This window comes from Martes martes, assembly GCF_963455335.1.
Source record: "Martes martes genome assembly, chromosome: 3".
NCBI lineage: Eukaryota > Metazoa > Chordata > Mammalia > Carnivora > Mustelidae > Martes > Martes martes.
Window position 1 is genome coordinate 168,548,490 of NC_137890.1, and position 24,286 is coordinate 168,572,775.

Below are 24,286 nucleotides of genomic sequence, written 5' to 3' on the forward strand. Positions count from 1 at the left end.
GGAAAGAACGAGAGGGAACTTCCCCATCTCTGTCACTTGATCCTGGCTGCGCTGGTGAGTATTCTCATTCCCCTTGTACAGATGAGGAAACTGAGTCCCAGCAAGTTTCAGCAGCCTGTCTCAGGTCACCCCCTCCAGGAGTTGAAAGAAGGGAGATCCCGTGAATCGTATGTTGTCCTGTGGTTGGGAAGAGAGAAAAAGCCAAAGAATGGGCAGATAAAGGAGGTGTTTTCAATATAACTGAGTCTGAAACTGGTGAAACTGTTTTTGGCCCTAAAGATTGGTTTTGAACAGTTCTGGAGATGGACTCCAGAAAGGAAGTAACTTCCCAAAAGTCCGTCCTGCTCCGGGTTCATGAGAAACAGAGGACTTTGTTCCTCTCTGCCCCCGGGTGGGCCTGGCAGGCCAGGAAGGGGTGACAGATGGTAGCAGACTAGCTGAGCAGAGACGAGGGTGGTCGTGTGTCTGGCAGGACCAGGGAAGGGAGGGGAACAGGTGAGGACAGGGCCGGGTGGGCTGGGTCACAGAAATCCTGCAACCTGGGAGCAGAGCCCTGAGGCTGGCTGGCCTCTGAGCCTGAGGACTGTTTCGTACCGTGTGGAAGGAAGGCAGCTGCTGCTTCTCCCTGGGGAAGCGATCCTGTTCCCCGAGTTCAGGCAGAACCTCGTCTGGCTTCTGTGGCTTACAATCCATTGGCCGTGGGGAAGGGACCGATGACACTGATGCCTTACAAATGTGACCACCCTGGGCTTCCCAACAGCCCAGAATTTCTGATCTGCCGTCCCACCGCCACCCTGTGCCAACTATGTGCAGGCCCCCGGCCTGGAGCTCAGGCTGTCACGTTCAGGCCAGGAGCTGTGAGTGGAGGACACAGCCTTGTGTACTGGAGAGCAGGCGGGATGGGAATCAGTGTCCACGGTCCCTGCTGTGGCTCTGTTCTGACTAGGGGACAGGGTGGTGAGGCCTGTTTTATCTGTTTTACTGCTGGTGGAAGGGATACATGTAGTTTTTTGTTTTTTTGTTTTTTTGTTTTTTTTACAGGTGGGGTGTAGGCTAATGTGTATTGTTTACCCAGTGTCTGGGCCCCGGTCCTGGTAGGAAACGGATGGCTCAATTCTATGGGGCAACGGAGAGGTTCATGGACTATTTAAAAGGTCTGGGTAAAGCAGTGATGGATGGTGAACACCCCCGGGTGATCCCGAGCAGGAAGAGGGAGCCATTCCCATGCCAGACCTCAAGGAAAGCAGAGAGCTGGTGGAGAGTAGCCCTGACCGGAGCTGTGGTCTTGGGTAGAGGGACGTAGGCGCTGGCACCTTGACCTTTGCTCGTCACTCTCTCTCCCATCTCCTGCCAGTCTCTTTCACAGGCTGAAGGCCAAAGCCTTCTGGGACCCTGGGACCTGAGGGTCTGGGTGATGCGGTCAGTAGTGGCCTCCAGCGGCTCAGAACGGGCTGGCCAGTGGAAGGGGGACATTGATGGGTGGGAGAGCACAGACTTCAGGAGTCACCCACGGGGGTTGAGCTTGAACTTCTGGGGTCAGCATGAATTCCAGGGGATGAGAAAAGTGAACGCGTGCCTCTCAGGTCCTAGTTCTGATGCATCTCTGCATGGGGGTGGGGGGGGGCTGGAGGGTGAAAGTCAGGCATCTGCTAGCTTGTACGGTAGACACCTGTCAGGGGCTCGCTGTGTGCCCCGGGGTTGTGTGGGGCGCAGCAAATAGAGATCAGCAAAGAGCCTGGGGTGTCCCGGGAGCAGATGGAGCCCTCACTGTTTCTCTGTTGGCGGGGGGGAGGGGTGGCGAGTATTGCAGGCACGCAGGTGAAGCCCAGAGCCTAGAAGGGTAGGAGGAGTATTCAGGAAGTGACCCAGAACGGCGAGGGGTGGGAGGGGACGGTTGGCCCTGGCATCGTGTCTCCACTGATGTTTCTATGGGGTCCTTGTTGCATGGCAAGGACACAGCTAATCCCCCAAGACTAGACTGGCTCCCTGATGTTTAGCTCACTGGCGTGTGTGCCGTGGGTGAGGGGGCAGGCTCTGGGCCAGACTGCCAGCTTTCCTGGGCCAACTCTGCCCCTTGGTGCTGTGTGCTGGGGTGAGCTGCGTACATTCTCCAATTACTGACGTTCTCCTACTTTCCTTGTGTAATTGTTTGCTATTTTTATCATTATTAATAGTCGTGGCCGACATGCTGGCGGACTGGGTAGCTGCCAGCTCTCGGCATCCCCAGGATGCTGGGGCCCTTTCTAGGCCACCAGGAGCCAGCGTTGACGGTCAGGAGACCGTGGCCACTGATTGGATGTGTGTTCTGAGGCAGATCTCTCTACCTCTCTGGGCCGAGAAGAGGAGTGAGGTCAGGGGGTCAGCCAACTGTGGCCAACTCTGGCCTCCTGCCTTTTTTTTTCTGCTTATTTTTTTTTTAAGATTTTATTATTCATTTGACAGAGAGAGAGATCACAAGTAGGCAGAGAGGTAGGCAGAGGTGGGGGTGGGGGAAGCAGGCTCCCCGCTGAGCAGAGAGCCCGATGTGGGGCTCGATCCCAGGACCCTGAGATCATGACGCGAGCCGAAGGCAGAGGCTTAACCCTCTGAACCACCCAGGCACCCCCCTGCCTGTTTTTTTTTAAAGAAAGTTTTATTGCAACACGGCCCTGCTCTTTTGTTTACGAGTGATGGCTGAAAAAGCAGACTTGACTAGCTGCTCCAGTGACCATTTCCTAAATGGCCTGAAATATTTACTATGGAATCTTTTACAAAACAAAATGTACACCTGCGCCAGGCCAGAGGGTCTCGGCAGCGTCTCCAGGCTCCAACTCTAAGGTGCGGGCAGCACAGAATCCAGGCCTTTGGAGGGAAAGTGGCCTGAGGCTCCTGGGAGGTGGGTGGGTGGCCCCGGTGGTTGAGGAGACTTTGGAGGAGGCCTCTTACAAGGCTGAGCTCCGCCTATACGGACACCAGCTTCGGGCACCGAGCTGGCTGGCTCTGCCTCGCCCCGTGCTTGTTTGTCCCTTTGCTGACGTCCCGCCCCACCCCCACGTGCCCTGGCCAGCAAAAGTTCCCGGAGCCTGGCCTGCCCAGGGCAGCACAAACCCTCTGGTTCTTCCCTTTCTCAGGCTGGTTTCAGCAGATGCCCTGATTGGGGTCAGTGTGCGAGCTGTGCTCCGATCACGTCCCACTGGGGGGAGACAGGACGGGGCCGGATTTGGAGGTGGTGGGAGCATCATCTATCCCTGATCATGTCCCAGAAGAAGCCAGGAGTGTCCTGCTGCTTCTCCCTGTGTCACTCTGAGTGCCTTTCAGGCCTGGCCCCATAGGTCTGGGAGGAGGGTCGGGTAGACCCCGGCTGGGAATCAGATCTCCCGGTCTGCCTCCAGATGTCACATGCCCCAGGCCTCAGTGTCGTCACCTGTAGAATGCCCATTCTGGCCCTTGTCCCCCAACTCCCCAGATTCTTAGGCTCTTCTAAACACCAGGCAGGGGTAATGATGTCAGTCTCCAGAGGAATGCTAAGTGTGTCAGGCACGGTGGGTGGGTGTGTCTTGGCATGGAAGGGGCTGGGCGTGTCTCGCCGGCATAGGCCTGTTGCTAGGCCAGCAAGCCTGTTTCTGGATTCTGGGCGTGGGTGGAGCCCACGGGAAGCCTGGCGCTGTTCCGAACATGGGCAAGGCTGGTCTGGAGCAGACTCCAGCCATGCCAGGGGGCACCTAGGAGGGAGGAGGCAGCTAAAAGGGGTGCCTACCTATAGGAGGGAAGATTCTATGATGACTGTGTTCAGAGGCAAAGCCGGGGTCCATTTCTGGGAAGCTTCTGTGGGGTTCTGTGGGGGCTCTCACAGCTTCTTCAAGACACTGGGAAGTGGGGTAGGCATGGGCCGGCTGATAGAACCCCAGAAGTGCCCTTTGCATGCTTGGCTGTCTTTTTGGGGCTGTCCCCACAGGCTGGGGAATTCCCTGAGAGGTTGGGAGGGGTCTGCACTCTGCCCCCGTGGATCTCAGTCTCTCTTCTGCCCCCTTCCAGAGCCCCGGAGCTATGTGGAGTCAGTGGTGAGAACAGCAGTGGCTGGACCCCGAGCTCAGGACCCCGAGCCCAAGAGCTTTAGCGCCCCAGCTGCCCAGGCCTATGGCCATGAGACGCCCCTGAGGAACGGGACCCTGGGAGGCTCCTTTGTCTCCCCCAGCCCCCTTTCCACCAGCAGCCCCATCCTCAGCGCTGACAGGTAAGCGGGGAGGAGGACCCAGGCCTGGATCTGCCTAGAGCATGGTTGGGCAGAAATCATATCCAGATAGCTGTACCTTGGAAACGGGTGCACCAAGAGAGTGTCCTGGGTGCCAAAGCCCACGGGGAGCATGAGCGTGGATGAAATATAATTCCCAGGCTGAATTCAATCTCACTGTCCGAAACTGTGCTGGAAGGAATGAGGGCCACCATGGGGAACCAGTCCTTCCCCCAAGTTCAAAACCTAGTAACAGCAATCACTCTGTAGCGAGTGCTTCTGGTGTGCCAGGCACTTTGCTAAATGCTTTATCTGGTTATTTTATTTAGTCCTCTCAGCAATCCTGAGCAGTAAGTACTCTTATGATCCCATTTTTAGAAAAGGAAACTGAGGCATAGGGAAGCCACGTAGCTTGCTCAAGGTCCTGCAGCTAAGCAGTAGCAGAAATAGGATTCAGACCAAAGGCGTCTGGTTCTAGAGCCCCCGTCTCTCCTCTCGCCTGGGCCTGTGTCTCTGTGCCTGCCTGTCCCAGGGTGATAGATGTGCCCAGAGCAGACATATAAGGGTTTGGAGCTGCCCCGCGAGGGGCCGCTATTTCTGGCTAGGGATGCAGAGAGGGTTTCTGGGGGCTGGAGGTATTGGAGGTGAGGCCAGAAGGATGAGCAGTTGCGGAAAGGTGGAGGAGGAGGAGGGAACGGGCATTCTAGAAGGAACAGTGCAGCCAGAGCAGAGGGCTGGGGTGTGGATGTATTGGTGCATGGGGCTGAGGGCACGCACTTGCAGGTGGGAAGGTGGATGGACAGCTGGCATTCTCTGTGGGTCAGACAGAGAGGAGAGCCTGGAATCAGGCCGGGGAGGGCTGTGAAGAGGGAGGCCCCGTGTGTGGACTGCAGGGGGAGTGGGCTGTAGACTTTGTGACAGGGAGAACGGGATCTGACATGGGAGAGGGAGCTTAAGATCAGCCCTGCCATAGGGTGCCAGGCCTGGGGGTGCTGACTGGGCTCGCCTGCCCGGACCAGAGCTCTCCTGCAGGAGGGGAGACTGCTGCGAGGCGTCCCTCTGCATGTCCACCCTCTTTCCTGCCTTGGCCTTCCACGGGGCCCAGAAACTCTCCAGCCACCCTCTCCTGTTGTCGCAGGCCAGGCCCGGTGCTGAGTTTGCTGTGTGCCCTATGCCCTACCTTGGCCCGGTGCAGCGTGCCCCTCCAGGTCAGGGTGGGGGTGGCCCGGGGGGCAGAGGCTGCGTTCACCTGTGTTCTGAGAATTGAGAACTTCAAGCCGAGCAAGCACCCTGGTCCATCTCGCCCCCTCTCCAGCCTCTGCACAGGGCAGACGGCTCCATTTCTCGGCAAGTCTGCTTCTGGACAGAAGGTGAAATCTTCCTTTAAAGGAAAGGGGATTTTCCTAACCTGGCCAGCCACCACGGCTCCTGTTCAGGGCGCCCTGACATTAGGATGTCTTCACTGGTTCTCACTCAGCTTCCTCCTGCTGTAGGGTTGGCTCTTTTCAGGGCTCAGGAAGCTAGCGGTCCTGCCGTGGGGTTAGTCTTCCAGAACTCCATGTCAGTGGCCCTCACCCCGCCCCACTCAGCTTGACACATCCTTCCGTTCCTCAGAGTCTGTGTTATTCCGTCCCAGGAATGGCATTCCACTCTAGCTCCTTCTGGGATTCGAGGTAGACTTTTTCTTGGCCTGGCCCGTGACCTGCTTCTTGCCCTTGGCTCTTGCCTGACCCACCACCCCACGTCCCCCCAGGGACCTGAGCTTATCCATCCTGGCCTCGAGATTCCTTCCAGTCTGTAGCTCCAGACTTTGACCCATCGTCTTGTGTAAGGACTGCCCCCCACCCCTGGCCCCTGTCCAGGGGCTCCTGCTGCAGACCCCGCCTGCTATCGCCCTGCAGCCACAGCTCAGACAGGGTCCCTGTCAACCTTTGCCTCTCCTACCATATCATCAAGGGGTAGGACTTTGGGTCTGGAAGGAGTTGGGGTTATCTAACTCAGCCCCCTTTTTTGCCATGTGAGAAAAGTTAACCAGGTTTTTCAGAACCAAGGTTTCCCAGCTGGTGGCCGTTGCATTGTCCTGCTGTACAGAGAGTTGTACAAAACTTCAGAGGAGAATCTATGGTTGTGGCCATTCCCCCAGGGCCAGCCCCTTCTGAAATGAATTTTATTGGAATCTTAGAATGGGGAGCGACCTCTGAGCTCATCTAATCTAACCTCCCAATAGAGAAGATCCCCCCCCCCACAACATTCAGGTCAAGAAGCAGGTCAGCTTCTGCTTAAATACTGCTAACCACGGGAGTCTCATTACCATGCAAGGCAGCTTGCTGAATTAGGGGCCAGATCCAACAGCTGGAAAGCAGACCTTACAATAAGCTGAAATCTCTTTCTGTGAGATTTGTTGTCTTTGCCTTTTGGAGCTAACCAGGAATGAAAGCCCAATTCCAGCACTCTCTGTGTCCAAAGATGATCATAGTGTTCTGGGAAAAGTGAGTCAAGGTGGGGATGCTCCCAGCAGGAATAGGAGCGAGGTGGGTCGACCCCTCCCTGGTGTTCAGTTTTGGTGATATTGGAGGTGACATGAGGACAGCTATCTTCAGTGTCCCTAGGGAGACCCCCTCATTTTGACTTGCAGTTTAGGAGTCAACGGGGGCAGTGGGGGAAATATGGGTTTTGATCAGATGCAGTTGAGCTGGAACCCTGGTCTTCTACTGTGTGGTCATGAGCTCAGTGCTTCACCTCTCTGAGCCTCCGTCTCTTCTGCTGCTGCTTCCATAGGGTGATGCGCAAAAGCCATGACGTTTTGGCACACATGCCAGTGGAACTCTTATTGTTGCTGGTGGTGGGAGGGTGGGCTGTGTGCTCACGGAGAGCTTGTCCTTCACCTTGACATCTCACTCGGCCTCCTCTCTTCCTAGCACTTCAGTGGGGAGTTTCCCGTCCGGGGAAAGCAGTGACCAGGGCCCCCGGACACCCACCCAGCCTCTGCTGGATTCGGGCTTCCGTCCTGGCAGCCTGGGCCAGCCCAGCCCTTCAGCTCAGAGAAACTACCAGAGCTCTTCTCCTCTCCCACCTGCGGGCAGCAGCTACGGCGGTCCCGACTACTCCCTTCAGCAGTTCGGCTCCCCCGAAGGCCAGGCGCGGTCTCAGTTCACTGTGGCCGGTGTCCACACGGTGCCTGGGAGCCCTCAGGCACGCCACAGGACAGTGGGCACCAACACCCCCCCCAGTCCTGGCTTTGGCCGCCGGGCCATCAACCCCAGCCTGGCTGCCCCTGGTAGTCCCAGTCTGAGCCACCGCCAGGTGATGGGTCCAGCAGGAACTGGTTTCCATGGCAGCACCGTCTCCAGCCCCCAGGGCAGTGCAGCGACCACTCCGGGAAGCCCCAGCCTGGGCCGGCATCCCGGGGCCCACCAGGTTCCTGGCCTCCATGGTGGTATGGCCACGACGCCGGGAAGCCCCAGTCTGGGCCGGCATCCTGGGGCCCACCAAAGCAGCCTGGCTCCTGGTCTCCACGGCAACGCGATAGCCAGCCCGGGAAGCCCCAGCATGGGCCGGCACCTGGGAGGGTCTGGATCTGTGGTTCCCGGCAGCCCTAGCCTGGACCGGCACGTGGCCTACGGTGGTCACTCCACCCCCGAGGACCCAAGACCCACGCTGTCCCGGCAGAGCAGTGCCTCTGGCTACCAGGCTCCCTCCACGCCCTCCTTCCCCGTGTCCCCTGCCTACTACCCGGGCCTGAGCAGCCCTGCCACCTCCCCGTCGCCGGATTCAGCAGCCTTCCGTCAAGGGAGCCCCACACCAGCCTTGCCGGAGAAGCGGAGGATGTCCGTGGGAGACCGCGCGGGCAGCCTCCCCAACTATGCCACCGTCAATGGGAAGGTGTCCTCCTCGCCTGTGGCCAGCGGCATGTCCAGTCCCAGCGGGGGCAGCACTGTCTCTTTCTCCCACACACTGCCTGACTTCTCCAAGTACTCCATGCCAGGTGAGCCCCTCCTGCCGCTCCTGCCTCTACTGTGACGGGTCATCTTCCGGTTCAGGTATCTGTCTCCGCCTCTGTTCTGACGTCTTTTTCACACATGACCTTGAGCAGATCACTGACTTCTGGGGCTCAGTCTCCTTGTCTTTACAATGGGAGTTGGAGGTGTCCTCAGAGAAAGTGTGCTGGGTGCAGGTTCCGTGATGAGGACGTGGGTGTCCATGAGGATGATGATGAGGAGGAGGAGAGTAATAATGGTGACATTACCTTGAACGATGATCCTCTCCCCCAGCCTGGCTTCTGTCACCTTTGAGCACGTGCTGTGTGCCAGGCTCTGAGCCACTCATGGGCTCCTTAGTCTTCGTGGCTGTCTGGCACAGTAGGTATTCTTGCCCTTGTTTTATTTTATTACTTTATTTTATTTTTAATTTAATTTAATTTAATTTTTAAATTTTATTTTATAGATTTTTACTATTTGTTTAAGAGAGAGAGAACACGAGCAGGGGAAGGGACAGAGGCAGAGGGAGAAGCAGGCTTCCTGCTGATCACAGAGCCCCATGCGGGTCTGATCTCACGACCCTGAGATCATGACTTGAGCCCAAGGCAGATGCTTAACCCACTGAGCCATCCCGGTGCCCCCCTTACAACCCCCATTTTATGTAGGAGCAAACCGAGTCTTAGGGAGGCTCAGTCATTCATCCAGGGTTACACACTTGATAAATGATTTCTCATCTGGGCCCACGTACCCTAAAGTTTGTGCCCTTAAAGCGTGATTGGAGTTGAATGATCATGTTTCCATACTTGTGATTTAGCCTCCCCTTGAAGATCTGCCCTCCCAACCTGGACCTCCTACGTTTGGCACTCATGGGACTCTGTCCCCACCTTTTGATCCCCCTGTGTGCATGTCACTAATAACGGATCAAGCAGCCAGCTGCCCTGTGGGCCGAGGCTGGGGGGTGCGCACGTTTGCCGGAGTCTGGTTCCTACCGGCCCAGCTTTGCAGAAGCCCATGTGCGTTCGCACACTGAATTCTTCACTCATCAACAGAATTAGGCATTTTTCTCCTCTGTGGAGAGGGCTCATTATTAAACACAAAGGTCGAGGCCTCAGCTGATCTGCAGCTCTCAGCCAGACCTGGAACATGACTGTTGCAGAGTGGCCCCGGGGTTCTGGGGCATTCAAGGATGATTTAGACAGTTTCCGGCAGTCCAGGGTGGGCCTCAGCTGCCTTGATGCTCAGTGTGACTCTCCAGGGTCCTGCCCTGAGCCTGCCAACTCGGGACACCTACAAGGACCTCACACACCCCTGCTTCCTGCTGCCCACCAGGGACATCTGGTTCCCAGCCCCTCTTGGAGGATGGAAAACTTCTAGTAGTTGGGACATTTCCTGTTTCCCACCATCTTCCCTGCTTAAAATAGCCATTGGAGTCAACACAGGAAGGTACATGGGGCTCCAGCCGCCTCTGACAGCTCATTAGGCCCCAGCAGCAGTGGGGGCCTGGGCCTTCTGAGCAGAGAGAGAGAGGCAGCAGGCAGCCCTTGTGGCCCAGATGCCTAGCCCAGAGCACCCCCCTCCATGCACAGCTGCCAGGAAAGGGAGCTGGCCTACCCCCTCGCTGTCCTCCGGAGGCCGGTCCCAGGGGTCGAGCACAGTGTAACTGACAAGTCGAAACGAACTGAGCGTTGGACACACAGTCTAACTCTTGGCTTGGTCCTCACCATCAGCTTCCCAGCTTCGTCAGCACAGGCTCCCTCTGTCCCAGCTTCTCTTCCAAGAAAGGAGAGCAAAAACACATATGCAATTGGAATCTTCCTTTCTCCCTCTTCCTCCAGCCCCCCTTTTGTTTCTTTGGTGCCAAAATGTGAAGGAGGAGCTTGGAGAGTGAGAACAACACATTGGCGGCTATGTTTCCTTACCTGGGAAGGACTTACAGGAGCCTTTCCGGAGAACCAGCTGTGTGATTTGGGCAGGTCTCTCTCCCTCGTTGAGCCTCACTTCCCTCATTTGTAAAGTTAAGTGGTCAGACCGGATGCTCTCTGAGCATCTTTCAGAATCTAAATGCTCCATAAAGCGTCTCTGGTCTGTGGAGGGTCTGAGTGAGGGTCATTTGCCAGGGAAGTGGGGTAGGTATGTCATGCACAGTAGATAGCCTCTAGGCCACCCCCTCCTCAGTTCCAGGGCAGGTCCTCCTCTGTTCCAGGGCATGGCTGAATTTGTGACGCAGAACACGGGCTCTCCATATAGGGCATGAGGGGCTGGGGGGGGGGGCTGGGGAAGAAGCAATGGGAATATCTCTTTCTTCCCTCAACTTTGAGGTGGTTATGACACAATTGGGAAGTCCATCTTGTGCAGAAAGAGGCCAGAAAGTGGGGTGCCTTAGCCTGCGGGAGAGAAGCTGCAGGAAGAGTTTAGTCCAAATCACCTGGAGAGAGGAGGGGACAGGGTGGAGGAGGCCTTTCCTCAGCCCGGGGAGAGTGCTGTGCCAGCCTCTTGGACAGGAGAGCAGCTTCATGATGCGCGACAGTTGGCAGGAGAGGGGAAGGATGGGCAGGCTGCTCAAGGTCCCCTCCAGCAGTGAGGACACTGCCTTCCTGTGCTAGTTTTCTGTGACCACCATGACCGAGTACCACACACATGGTCACTTGAGACGACAGAATTCAGTCTTTCCCGGGCCGGAGGCTAGAAGTCCAAAGTCAAGGTTTTGGAAGGTTTGGTTCCTTCTGGAGGCTCGAGGGAGATCCTGCTCCAGGACTCCTCTTAGCTTCTCATGGTGGCTGGCAATCCCTAGTGTCCCTTGGCTTATAGATACACCCCTTGGTCTTTGCCTCTGTCTCCATGACCCTCCCCACGTGTCTCTGTGTCTTCCCCTCTTCTGATAAGGACATCAGTCCTATGGCATTGGGGCCCCTCTCACCCAGCACGACCTCACCTTACCTTAATGACATCTGCAGAGACCCTATTTCCGAATAAAGTCTCATTCACAGGTACCCAGGCTTAGAGCTCCAACAGACCTTCTTGGGGGCTACAGTTCAACCCCTAACGCTGTTTCTCTCTCTTCATCTCTCGTAGACAACAGCCCCGAGACACGGGCTAAAGTGAAGTTTGTTCAGGACACTTCCAAGTATTGGTACAAGCCTGAGATCTCCAGAGAGCAGGGTGAGTCCCAGGTGGCACCGAGGGTCCTGTGGTCCATCGGAGGTCACTGCTGCCCACCACCCTCTGTGTCTTCCTTGGGCACGGAACACAAGCAGACTTCCTCCTTTTTGTTACACGTGGCGGTCACAGGTCAGACAGTAAGAGGCACCTCCCCACGGTGAAGCGTGGGGGTGGTGCAGAAGCCGGATTTGTAGACCCATGAAGGGTCCTTAAAATCAGCCAAGTCTGGGTTTTCCAAGTAAAGTAAAAGGCTGGCTAATGTAATAGCAGATCTCAGCCCCGTGTCTACACGAGGTGGGAGATTTGTGCACGTTTTACAGAAAGAACAAACTTGGGATAGTGGGGCTGGGGATGAGGCCCACCTCAGGCTCCCCAGGCAGGCAGGTGTTGGCGACAGGTTCGAACCAGACTGTTGCCTGTTGGTGTAACTGCGGTTTAGGGGAATGCACCGTGTCGGCTGGCTTCCTTATTGTGTGTGGCTGCCATCGGGCGGCTGTGGTGGCCCTGTGCTCGCAGGAGTATCTACTACCTGGCTTTTCATAGAAGACACTTGTCTCCTATAGTAGAGGAGGACCCTTCTGAACCTTCAGTTCTAAAGAACGAGGTTCGATAGGCCTCGAGTCACAACTAAGACCACGGCCATCCCTGTCCTCTCCCCTTCTCTCCTCATCTCCTTCCCATCCCAGCCATCGCACTCCTCAAGGACCAGGAGCCGGGGGCCTTCATCATTCGCGACAGCCACTCCTTCCGAGGGGCCTACGGGCTGGCCATGAAGGTGTCTTCTCCCCCTCCGACCATCATGCAGCAGAATAAAAAAGGTAGCTCCCCCTCCTCGAACAGGGCTTCTGGACAACATGGTCAGTCCTGTGTCCTCGGAGACAGAGGTGCCTGAAGACCCCAAGAGCAGCAGGGGCCTGGTCCCTGCTGAGTCAGACTCTTCAGGAGGGCAAGTCCTGGGCCTGGTGATGGCTGGGGTCAGAGCATAGGGAAGCAGGATTATGGGGACCCTGTGGTTCTATTTGTCTGAGTGGTCATCTCTCCATTCTGGGGTTCCGGCTGTACTGTCCATCCCAGCCTTCTCCTCTCTCAGAGCCGAACTGGGGAGAAGTGATGGAGTGCCATTGGCAGGTGGAGGGAGGGTGCCACAAAAAGTGCTCTATCCTTCTCTCTTTTCATCCCAGGGGACATGACCCACGAGTTGGTGAGACATTTCCTGATTGAGACCGGCCCCAGAGGAGTCAAGCTCAAGGGGTGCCCCAATGAGCCAAACTTCGGTGAGCTGTCCCCCACCTCCATAACCTGCCCGCAGAGTCTCAGGTGGTCCCTGGTCCCCTTTGTCATGGGTGCAGGGACCAGTGCCCCCTCCCTCCCGCCCCATCCTCTGTACTGTGGCTGCTTCGCTTAGCCACAGGCCTTTTCGCATTTGTCCCACTGCCTGAAAAGCTTGATCATTGGAATTTGAATAACAACCACAGACGGCCCCCTACAATGTGAAAGTCACCGTCTGGGAACCTTTTATTACTTCTGGTCTCCTCACAGTCCTGCCTGGGAAGTGTTATGGCCCCATTTCCCACATGAGGTTCACAGAAGCCAGACTTACCCAAGGAACACAGAGCTGATAAGTAACTGAGCTGGGATTTCATCCCACGATTCTCTGCTACCTCTGCTGCACTGTCCTGAGAGGGGCCCCAGCAGCCGGAAGGACTGAGGAGAGATGTTGGGAGGAATTTTCTGGAAAGATCCTTTGTGGCTGCTAGAGGGAACCTCTGGAACCTTCTCCCTTGGATCTTGCTAACAAGAAGGGGGTGGGTTTTCAGCTTCATTGTTGGGCTGAGGGAGAGGTGATAAAGAAGCCAGAGATTATGGATAATGGGGTGGGGTGTCTGGGCTCCTCAGCGCCCTGGCCCGCTCCCAGGGACACCGGTCCTGACGTGCTGTCTCCTCCCACAGGGTCTCTCTCTGCCCTCGTCTACCAGCATTCCATCATCCCACTGGCTCTGCCCTGTAAGCTGGTCATTCCAAACCGAGGTAGGAACGTGAGACTCCTTGCTCTCCAGCTACATCTCCGAGCTGGCCTCCTTCTTGTGTCCGCTCTGCCAGCTACTCCAGAACACAGGCCAGGGTTGGAGGACATGGGTCATTTTGCCAGTCTGGGGAAATTCAAAACTACTCTCCTTCTCTGCACCCCCACCCAATACAAAAGAAGGAAAAGTTCTTTAAAAAACTTAACTCCAGGAACACACATAATTGACTTGCCAGATTGTTCTGGAAAATTCTCTGGTGGCTTTAAGGAATTCTTTCACGAATCTTCAGAATAAGCCCAGGGGAGGCACTAGAAGTAGGAAACAGTCAGGGGGAGGACCACGTGTAGAGGCTGAGATGGGCATTGGTGGACGGGGCTGAGGGGACGGGGAGGGGAAGGAGGATTTATGTGGTGGGGGGACGTTCCCCGGTTGGAGGTTGGCGTGAGTGAAGAGGAGGGAATGCACTCGGAGGAAGAGGTGGCCAGGCTCTGCCTGGCGTGGGAAGGAAACGGGGCCAAGATGTCCTTGGAGTTTCCGGTCTGCTTGGCTGTGAGGGTGTTCTCTGACCGAGGGGTTGCAGAACTGATGGGAAGGGCAAGGCTTGTTTGTTGTGGGAAATATAAATGGAACCCAAGAGCCTCGGAACTTCTAGGTGAGAATCTGAGTGGGACCATGCGCCCAGCGAAGGAGAGTTTACCCCTTGTCAGAGAAGTGTTTCAGCTTCGGAGGAGGGCGGACAGATATCCAGGACAGACACGGGATGGGGTTCTGCCACCCGGCCCCACATACAAGGGCCCTGCGTGGGGGATTGTGCTCAGCCCTGACCTCGGATTCTAGGAACTAGAGACTGGGTCCCTTCTCCCCATCCTCTGTACAAAACTAGGATATTCAGAAGTGTCTCTGGGACTTTCTTTCAGTTTTTCTCAGGGATCCTGCGGTTATGCCCACACATAAAACCCCCAGTAGTATTTGATATTTTCAATGTATCCAACTCAATTCATTGGGTTATTAATAATTGACCAACATTATTGGTTTAAAGGTTCAAATACAACTTAAGTAGCATTATTAACCCCACATTTTGGACACCAACTAAATTATAGTTCTATGAAATTTATGAAAGTAGTTGAGCAATTATAAAACTGTTTGATATTTACATTGTAGAAAACAGCGCTTCGCAAAGTATGATTCCCAGACCCACAGGGTTGGCCGTCCTGGAAACTTGTGAAAAATGCAAATACTCTCAGGCCCCACCTACTTAGGAACTCGGGGGTGGGGCTCGGCCATCTGGGTTTTCGTAAGCCTGCACACCAGAGTCTGGTACAGACAATACTCAGTTCTTATTAATATTGAAGTTATAGCTGTGCCGCATTAAGGACTTGATGGCTTAGGGCCCTCATGGAGCTAAACAAAGACATACCCATGGGCAATGACAAGAGCAGCATCCATTGCCATTCAAAGACCTGCTTTATGCCAAGCACTGGGCTCCCCCTGTGCGTGGAACATCTCAAAAACCCAGCAAAATGGGTACAATCCCATCTCCGTGCTATAGCTCCTTGGCAGATGCTGGGGTGACAGTCTGAACCCGCACACTGTTGGACTCCAGAGTGCTCCCCCCGTGTGCGGCACACTTGCCGTCACTGTTGGAATGTTCCAACTGGACACACACGTGCCAACTGCCAGGGCCTGTTATGAAAAGCGGTATCCATTGCACAAAGTATTTGCAGAGCTTGCCTGAGGCTCAACCAGACGTGTGCTGCTTTCCAGCTCTCGAGTTTTAATTACTGGCTGAATTAAATTTTTGTTTCAGACCCCACAGATGAGTCGAAAGCTAGCTCGGGCCCTGCCAACTCCACCACTGATCTGCTGAAGCAAGGGGCAGGTGAGTGGCCACCCCATCCTGGGTCCCTGCGCAGGCCCCTCCCCTCTCCTCTGGCCCGCGCTGTCCCTCCCTGCAGACCCGAATATCGCCAGGCAGTCCACATGTCCCCGTGCAGATGCCTGGCCGGGGGGCTGGCCTAGAATTCATCCACTCCTTCTCCCCAGAGAGCTGATGTGGTGTGTCATCCCCTCCCCACCCCATTGCGGCCCCACTGACTCCTCTCTGGGTGGGCTTATTCCAGCCTGCAACGTGCTCTTCGTCAACTCCGTGGACATGGAGTCACTCACTGGGCCACAGGCCATCTCCAAAGCCACTTCTGAGACACTGGCTGCTGACCCCACACCAGCTGCCACCATCGTTCACTTCAAAGTTTCTGCCCAGGGAATCACACTGACTGACAACCAGAGAAAGTAAGCCTCTTCTACTTGCTTCCATGTCGGGCTCTCTCCCGGTGACCATCTATCCATCTACTTACCCACCCGCTTACCATTTGCTCCTTGTACTCACCTGTTCACCCACCCACCCATCCACCTACCCATCCATGCATCCATCCATCCACCTGCCCTCTCATCCAGCCACCTATCCACTCTTCTACCCACCCACCCATCCATCCACAACCCACCCACCCATCCACAACCCACCCACCCATCCGTCCGGTTACTCATCCACTCACCAGTTGATTCGCTCATTCCTGCATCCATTCATCCTCCATTTATCCTCTCCCACCCATTTATCCCATCATCCATTTCTATCTCTATCCATCCATGCACCCATCCTTCCTTCCGTCCATCCATCCATCCACCCACCCACCCTTTCATCTATCCATCCATCCTTCCATCCTTCCATCCGTCCATCCTTCCATCCATCCATCCATCCATCCATCCATCCATCCATCCTTCCATCCATCCATCCATCCATCCACCCATCCATCCACCCACCCATCCTTCCATCTTTCCATCCACCCACCCATCCTTCTTCCATCCATCCATCCATCCTTCCATCCACCCACCCATCCTTCCATCCATCCATCCTTCCATCCATCCATCCTTCCATCCATCCATCCATCCATCCATCCATCCATCCTTCCTTCCTTCCATCTTTCCTACTACAGTTGTGCCTGGATTGAGCACACAGCCATAAATACAACTGACAAAAGTGCCTGCTTTCTAGAGCAGAGCCTTTCCTCTCAGACTCTCCCTCCTACTTCTTTCCTTCCTCCTCCTGGGTCTGCTCATTTTCTCCTTCTTCAATACCAATTTCTTCCTTCTTTTCCCACTTACTAGCATTTGGGACATGTTTCAGTGACACGTCTGTTTGTCCCTGGACATTGCTTCTACGAGTGGCCCAGGCCATCTTGCGTATAAGGTGGAGGCTGGGTCAGTCTGTGACAGCCACACATGGTGGCCTGACCCACAGGGGAGGTTGGAAGAGAGTGGTCACTTCCACGCTCATTCTCTGTTTACCTGGTGTTTGTACCTCAGGCTCTTCTTCAGACGACACTACCCACTCAACACTGTCACCTTCTGTGACCTGGATCCTCAGGAGAGAAAGTAAGTCTTTTGCAGATACCTTCCCTTCTGCACACTTTTAGAACACTGGAGTCTCCGTGTGTGCAAGTGTGTGCACGTGTGGCTGTGGGTGAATATTCTTGGTTCAACTTGAAGGTCTGCCTGTGTCTGTGAGACTGTAATTGTGTTGAGTAGCTATCTGAGTTTTTTCTGCCACACATTTGGAGACCCTCCCAGGGACTCAGATGCATTCTTCCATGCCCTCTGCCATATCCTTGACCTTGAATGTGCTTCTCCTCTTCACACCAGAGAGCTCCTTGGGAGACAGGCTGCAGTGTTCTCTCCACCCTCAGTGCCTTCCCCTCATTTGAGGGGCCGGATTCTGGGGGGTGAAAAGGTGTAGTGTTTTATGCGATGGTGTGTTTCTCTCCACAGGTGGATGAAAACAGAGGGAGGTGTCCCCGCTAAGTAAGTGTCTTCTCCCCTGCCCCAGCGGGCTGCTCCTGGGGGAGGCCTAGGATCTGGGGCCAGGGGTAGGCAAAGGGTAACAAAGGCCTTCGTGCTGGGGTCAGTCACTCGAGAGAAAAGCTTGGCCAAGCAGCGAGGACTTTTGCCTTCTCCTTTCTTGAGGCTGAAGCCAGTCTTGTCACCTTGCCTCTCCCAGGACCAGACTGTCAGGGAGCTGGGGAAGTGGACAGAGAGTTGGAAGTATATTGGAGGCTGTGGCCACGGGGCAGGGGGTTGTTTGAATGGTCTTTCTGCCCAAATCCTGGCTTCCTTGATTCCCATTCTCACTCTTTAAGTGAGCCTCTGTGAATCCTGTAGTGTGGAGGGAATCTTGCTCAGCACTGGAAAGCTCCATGAACGCCCTTGGGAGCATTCAGAGGGGCGGTGTGGGATGGAGGGGACCTCGCCATGCCCGAGGTCATAAAGAATGGGCGACCCAGCTGAAAGGAGGACCCATGCCTCACACCTGCTTTAGGTTTCTCTGAGTTCCCAGGGCTGTTAGGGTCTCCGAGTCCCTGACCCAAGCAAGCAGGCCTGAGCTCTGTGTCTGAAGGAATTCATCCGTGGTCACCAGTGGTCCCCGTGATGGGGAGATGATGGGTGGGGGACAGAAGTGGGCTGCTCCCAAGCCTGGAAGTTGTTCTCCTCATTCTGGAGCTGGTTTTGTGCTGAGCTTTCTGCTGACGCGGCCTTGCTCTGCAGGGCAGAGGCCCAGGAGAGCCTGGGGGGGAGGGAGGGGAGGGTAGGTATTCGAGGCGCCTGAGGCCCCAGATTTTAGGAGGCGTGTTCTCAGGTTCCTGCAAGTGCTCCTCCCTGCCCTGGAGCTGAGGTTTCCTGCCTGGATCCATTCCCCCCAGCAGAGAAAGGACCTGGCAGTCATTGAACTGGCTGGGGGAGCTGAAATAAACAGCAGGGAGGGCAGGCGGGCCATGTTTAGGCTGGTGTGGTTGGCTGGCTCCCCACCCTGGCAGAACCAGGCGGCCAGGCTTGGCTCGAGGTCCTGCGGTGGCTCGGAGCCACTCCCTCCCTCTGCCCTTACTGCCCTCCTGGGCACCAAGGAGCCTGAGCGGCCTGGAAGGGAGGTGCTGGGGCTTGGGCCATGGACCCAGGCATCCCCTGCACTTGGGTAGGTCATTATCCCGGACTTCGGGCCCTAGCTTCTCCAGGGTCCTGAAACAAATGTGGGGAGAGCAAAGCTGTAGGAAGTCCTACGTCCGTGTGCGTGTGCGTGTGCGTGTGTGTGTGTGTTTATGTGTGCGGGTGGTGGCAAGCAGGACCCAACTTTGCTAATTTTAGCTGTTGTGGTCCAGTCCTGGGGAGAGGGGTTTCCATCGGAATCTCCAGCTGTCCCGATTTCCCCATCTCGCTCTAATTAGCAATGTGCCGACTGGGAGGGGACCTGGGCTCACATTCTGTTCTCTGCTCATATTTTTAACTCTGTTTTGCGGAGAGAATGCCAGGTCACTCTGGTGCAGGGAGTGGGGGTGGGGAGGAACAGGTGTGGGGTCCCCCATCCCCTCCCATTCTCTTGAGCCAAGGAGAAGTGTGTGTGTGTGTGTGTGTGTGTGTGTGTGTATGTGAGGGGGGTGGCAACCCCTTGTCCTTTTGTCTCCCTGATCCTCTCCTGGTGTCTGAGGAGGCCAAGCACTCTGACGGCCGTCCGTGTTTTCTTCACGTGCTTCTGTGTTGTGTGCAAGAACGGGCGGGCCGGGTGGGGCTGGGAAGTGCCGCGAGAAGCCTGCCTAGGAATGTCCCCGTTTTATTTTTGGTCTGCTCCCCACCTCTTGCTGGCCAGTCTCCTCATTTGCTTCCAGCTCCTCCTCCCCCATTGCTCCTCAAAGGGGCATGACCGCCTACCCTGAAACCAGGGACACTCTCATCCCTGGGACCTGGTTTTCTGGGGCTGGACGAGAGGATTCTCTCCCATCTGCATGTGCAGGGGGAGGTGGGAAGACCCAGGAGGGGCTTCAAGCTGAGGATAGGCCTGCTCACACGGGCAGCTCTCCCAGGTCTCGGGTGTCCCCCACCCCCAACCCTCCCCTCACACCTGTCACCCCCTCTCCTGCCCCCGCCAACCCCCACAGGCTCTTCGGCTTCGTGGCCCGGAAGCAGGGCAGCACCACCGACAACGCCTGCCACCTCTTCGCTGAGCTTGACCCCAACCAGCCCGCCTCCGCCATCGTCAACTTCGTCTCCAAGGTCATGCTGAATGCCGGCCAGAAGAGATGAATGCCACCCCTCGCCCGGGGCCAGGGCAGTGGGGATGGGGCATGTGGGGAGGGGACCCATGAATCCTGACCACCCTTGAATCCAGAAGGAGGACTTTGGGCCAATTTTGGAGAAGGAGAGAAGAAAGTGCAACGTGGGGAGGGGGAAGTGAATTGCAGAGGGGAAGGGGGAGAGATTGAGAGAGAGAGAGAGAGAGAGAGATGGAGGAGAATAACTCGGATTCCCCTGGGTAGATGGATACTGTGGAGCCCCCAAAGCCTCCACTGCCCACCAGGTCCACCTGACTCCCCCCGTCCCTCTGAGAGGATGAGGCTCCTCGGAGGAGACCGACCAGCTCCTTGGGGATCTGTCATTTGGGAGTGGATGGAAAAGCTCTGTCTTCCTAACCCTACTGCTTGGCAAGGAGAAATCAGATTGAGAGCATCCTTTTCTGGCCGCCTCTGGGGTAGATGGGTGAACCAAATAGAGCCAGCATGGGACATCAAGTGGCTGAACTTTTGCCTTTGAAAGTTTCTGAGCCCTGGGGTACCCCGGGGGTATCCGGACTGTGCCTCTGCCCTGAGGTCTGTGCTGGTGTGTGTAGAGGGTGTGTCATGAGACCACACCCTTGTCCTCACACACTGACTTCCACGTGCCTCTTAGCCAGGGTTGTATCACCTAGCCTTGTCTGTGCCCCGCATGTTTGCACACACATGTGCCTCCTGTCCAGAGAAGGTGACAGCAGGGGGTGACAGGGCAGCCCGAGGGGACATAAGCCCCCTTCCCCAGGATTCTGGGTCACAGACCGTGGGTCTCTGCACCTGCGCTCTCGCGGCCCTGGGCATTGTCAGCCCCTTCTCAACAAAGACCCCAGCGGGGCAGGGGAGGCCAGAGTATTGGTTTCAGAGGGAGGTGCAGACACACGTGTAGTTTTGGGGAAGAGAGCCACCAGGAGGGGCGGCCTCGGCCTCGGAGCTCAGCGGACTGGACAGATTGGACGTGTGTGGTCCCACAGCAGCCTGGGCAGGTCGCTCCCACTGCCCCGAGCCCTCAGCCCGTTCTTGGGTTTTGTGCCCCAGACCAGCCTTTCCTCACTTGCTTATCTGCTTGTTGCCCTTCTGGGTGTGGGGGATTGAGCCTTCCTGCCCTGCCCTGTCCTTCAGGGTCCCCGTGTTGGAGCTTGTCCTGGGGAACCTGCTTTCAGAAGCCCTGCCCAGCAAGTCCCAGGAGAGGTCCCCGAAGGGCTCGTGGCTCCCTCTGTGAGTGTTTTGGGGTCTGATTTCTACCGGACTGCCCGGGATGTCCTTAGCAGATTTCTTGTTGCTGCTGTCTGTGCATCCCCCGTGGCCCGCCCGCCACGCCAAAGCCTTGCTGTCCCCCTCCTGCCTTGGTTTCCCTGGCAGAGCCAAGCTCCCCACAGAACAGAGGGGCCAAGGGATGCCTTGAGGTCAGAGGGCCAAGAGGCCATCTGGGCAGTTGGGGACCCCTCAGACCACCACCCAAGGACTCTAAGCTGGAATGGAAAATTCACCAGGACTCCATTCTTGAGTCCCCTAGAGAGAGGCGTTGTACTGATATATAAATATATATATAATATATATGTGAGACATACTGACAGAATCTGTAAGCTAATAAAATATAAGAAAAGGTTAAAAAAAAAGAATAGGTAAATTGACGAGAAGTATTTATTGTTTTCCCATATTGCTTTACTGCCTCCCCGGGCATAAACCAATTCCCATCCCTTTTTTATGTCTAAGTGAAGTCGGAAATGTAGGGGCCCTTTATTCTTGGAGGAAGCAGGGGCTCAGTGGTGGCACCTGCTCCATTCCCTTGGCCCCCTTATTTTCTGGCAAGCCCCGGGGCACAGCAGTCAGCTCCCAGAGAGGGCGGGGGGCTGTCCTCCTCCCTGTGGGGCTGCTGGGACAAGGGTGTGTGTGGTGGATGGGGGAAGTGTGTGTCTTTTGCATTTTTTCTCCTCCAAGAAGCTGTATCTGTGTGGACATTCTGTTTTCAGGGAGTTGGAAAGGAGAGTGTCTGACGGTGGGGAGCAGGCCCCCGCTTCCTAAAGGTTGCAGCCTTGTGCTTGGTGACCGAGGCTCCTCCAAAGTGCTCTTCCTTCTGAGGCATTCAAGCCAGATACCCAGAAATCCTCCCCTCCTCCTTCCCACCCACCCCAACTCTCTCCCCAGAGGGGAGATATTTCCTCCCCACTTCCTCTGTAAATATCTTACATCTCCCACTGGACGTGGCCCCGGGCACTTGCCCCTCCTGGTCTGGATGGCCTCTCCTCACTCGGGGCCTGGCGGCTGCAGACCCTTCAGCAGCCAGCCCTGGGCCTTCACCCACGCTTTCCTACCGCCCACCGGCAGCCCCCGCCTCCCAGGCATGGCCAGCCTGCCCCACTCAGGCCTGAGCCCAGTGTGACCCTGGGAAGGACCAGGGCATCCTGGGAAGCTGAGCAGCTCACTCCTCACTCCCTCGCATCCCTCTGGAAGGAGTGGGTTTCCAGAAGAATGCTAGGGAAGGGTACCCCAGTCTCCAAGTGGCCCCACCTTTGGGTCAGACACTGGTTGGGAGGACACTGTGGCCCTCTCATGTCTCACAGGTTAGGTCTGTGCACCCCTGCGTGCGCGCGGACACACACACACACACACACACACACAGCACCGCAGTATATTCTTGCCAAAGATTTCCTTTAAGAGAAAGCACTTTTAATCATTATTGTTATTATTGTGTAAATGTCTAACCTTTTCTCTCCTCCCTCCCCCGCACCCCTTTTTGCTGTTACTGTTGAATCTGTCTGTCAGCCAGGAGAGTGCTGTCTGGTCTTGAAAACAGGCTGGCAGGGCCAGGGTCCGGGGGAGGTTGGCAAGGAGGAAGGGGAGAGGCAGGGTCAGGTTACAGGGCGGGGTGCAGACGCCAGGCAGGCTCATGGCCCCCGTGCTCCAGCCAGGCATCTGAGGCCGGCCCAGGGCCTCCCTGAGGCTGGCCTGCGTGGTGTCTGGAGGGAAGAGGGCAGGGAAGTGACATCTGTCTGATTCGGGGAGAGAGGGCCAGCGAGGTGCAGGGGTGTTCCATGCCGGTAGACCAGGAGGAGAGGGCAGAGCACGGGAACAATGGAGAGGTGACCCCAGAGGGGAGAGAGGAAGGAAGGGAGCTGTCGGGTCCACCTCCAGGGGTTCCTGGAATGCCCCTGCCCAGCAGTCTTGGTGTCCTGGCTTCCTTACCCAGCCAGATGCTTGAGAGCCACGTACGCTGTGTCCGAGGTTGGGATGGGCCTTCTGATCCCCCTCTTCATCGGAGTCTCTCCTAACAGCTCTGAAAACTCGTGGACCCCTTCTCCCTTGGGTTTTGAGGAATCCCTCTGTGTATCAAAGACTGGCAGGATAGGGACTGTGGGGCCTGGTGGCCAGAAGAAGCCACTGCCCGCTGGACAAGTGTGATCCTTATAAAGGGAGCTCGAGGTGGGGGAGGGAGGATACTCCAGTGTGCCCCAGTCCGGGTTGGGCAGGCTCCTCCTGCCACACAAGGTGTGTTGAGGCGTCTAGAAGCAGAACACCTATGCCTTCGACATTTGTCCACCAACCCTCCCTCCCGGGTCTACCCCGCTTCTTTGGAGCTTCTCAACTTCAGGCCCTGGGAAGGTCAAGTAGGTCCATGCCCTGTCTGGGGGCTCCCTCCGGCCCCTACATCTCCCCATGCTCAGGGTCCTTGGAGAAGTTGGAGGCAGAGTCCAAGAGCCATGCCTCATCCAGGTCCAGGCCCCAGGATCTGGAGACTGGAGCTCCTGGCCAGTGTAAGGCTGGATGTAGGCGTGTGCGCGTGTGTGTGAGGGGTATACGGTGCATATTTTGCTGATCTCTTTAGGAAACGTGGGGTTAGCGTCAAAGGGAGTGGGTGGGCAATAGGACATCCAGTTCAATGTCACCCAGCCGTGAAAGGGATCAGGAGGGCCCCCGATGGGAGGAACCGCAGTATTGTTGTTGGGGACGACTCGCTCCCCTGGGTGGGGCTCTGGCAGATGGGCTCCTTCCTGACTTCTCTGTCCTCGGATGTCCAGACTGTTGGAGGACTTCCATGTACGTCCCACACCTGGCCTCTTCCTGGCAGTGGGGTCTTTGCCGACGGATATCCCAAGTTTGGTTTCTGATCAGTGTTAAACAGGTTGAGACTCTCCCGGGTGGCCGTGTTTGGTTTGTGTGTGAGAGTGAGCACATCGGTGTTCACACGCCGTGTTCCCCCATTTTCTCTCCTCCCTCTGTCATGCCATCCAGAACAAATGTAAGAGATTCATTGCCTCCGCCTCCAGGCCTCCCCGGCCCCCTGCAGGAGAGACGGATGAACCCACCCTTCTCCCCACCCCCTGGCTGTGTATTTATATAGATGGAAATATCCTTTCTATTTTGTATCATCGTGCCTATAGCCTCTGCCACCTGTGTAAACCCCGACCTGCTACTTCCCTGGATATGAATGTATCGAAGCCCTTGCCCGCCTCTTTCTGTACAGCTGCTTTGTCTCCTTGCGCCCATTGTATGGCTTTATTCATGATAAAGCGAAAGAAAAATCTGTGTCTTTCTCTAGCTGTGTTCTTTGGGAAGGGGTCTGCTCAGGGGTCTGCGGTGAGCACAAAGGGCCGCTCCCCCCCAGGCTCCGGATGTGCAGTGGGCTTCAGGGGTGCCTCTCACACACAACTCCCCCATCATTCTCCCAGAGGCTTTCCCGGCTCTCGAGGCCCAGCGGGACCCGACAGCTCCAACGGCGGAGCCTGAATTGGTCTGCATCCCGCAGCTCTGGGCTGGGTTCACGTTCAGGCA

General features: G+C 56.2%; 1 protein-coding gene across 1 annotated transcript in view; it reads left to right on the forward strand.

Annotated features, from left to right (window-relative positions):
- The window catches only part of TNS1 (tensin 1), a 133,766-nt gene extending 109,726 nt beyond the window's left edge, over window positions 1-24,040 (forward strand). The window contains exons 21-31 of the mRNA XM_080798523.1: window positions 4,015-4,213; window positions 7,129-8,195; window positions 11,260-11,346; window positions 12,033-12,164; window positions 12,528-12,620; window positions 13,297-13,374; window positions 15,178-15,249; window positions 15,491-15,659; window positions 16,731-16,799; window positions 17,193-17,225; window positions 19,349-24,040. Of these exons, the coding sequence (XP_080654649.1) occupies window positions 4,015-4,213; window positions 7,129-8,195; window positions 11,260-11,346; window positions 12,033-12,164; window positions 12,528-12,620; window positions 13,297-13,374; window positions 15,178-15,249; window positions 15,491-15,659; window positions 16,731-16,799; window positions 17,193-17,225; window positions 19,349-19,493 (2,144 nt within the window). The 3' untranslated portion in view covers window positions 19,494-24,040. The remainder of the gene's footprint in view (window positions 1-4,014; window positions 4,214-7,128; window positions 8,196-11,259; window positions 11,347-12,032; window positions 12,165-12,527; window positions 12,621-13,296; window positions 13,375-15,177; window positions 15,250-15,490; window positions 15,660-16,730; window positions 16,800-17,192; window positions 17,226-19,348) is intronic.
- The last annotated feature ends 246 nt before the right edge of the window (window positions 24,041-24,286 follow it).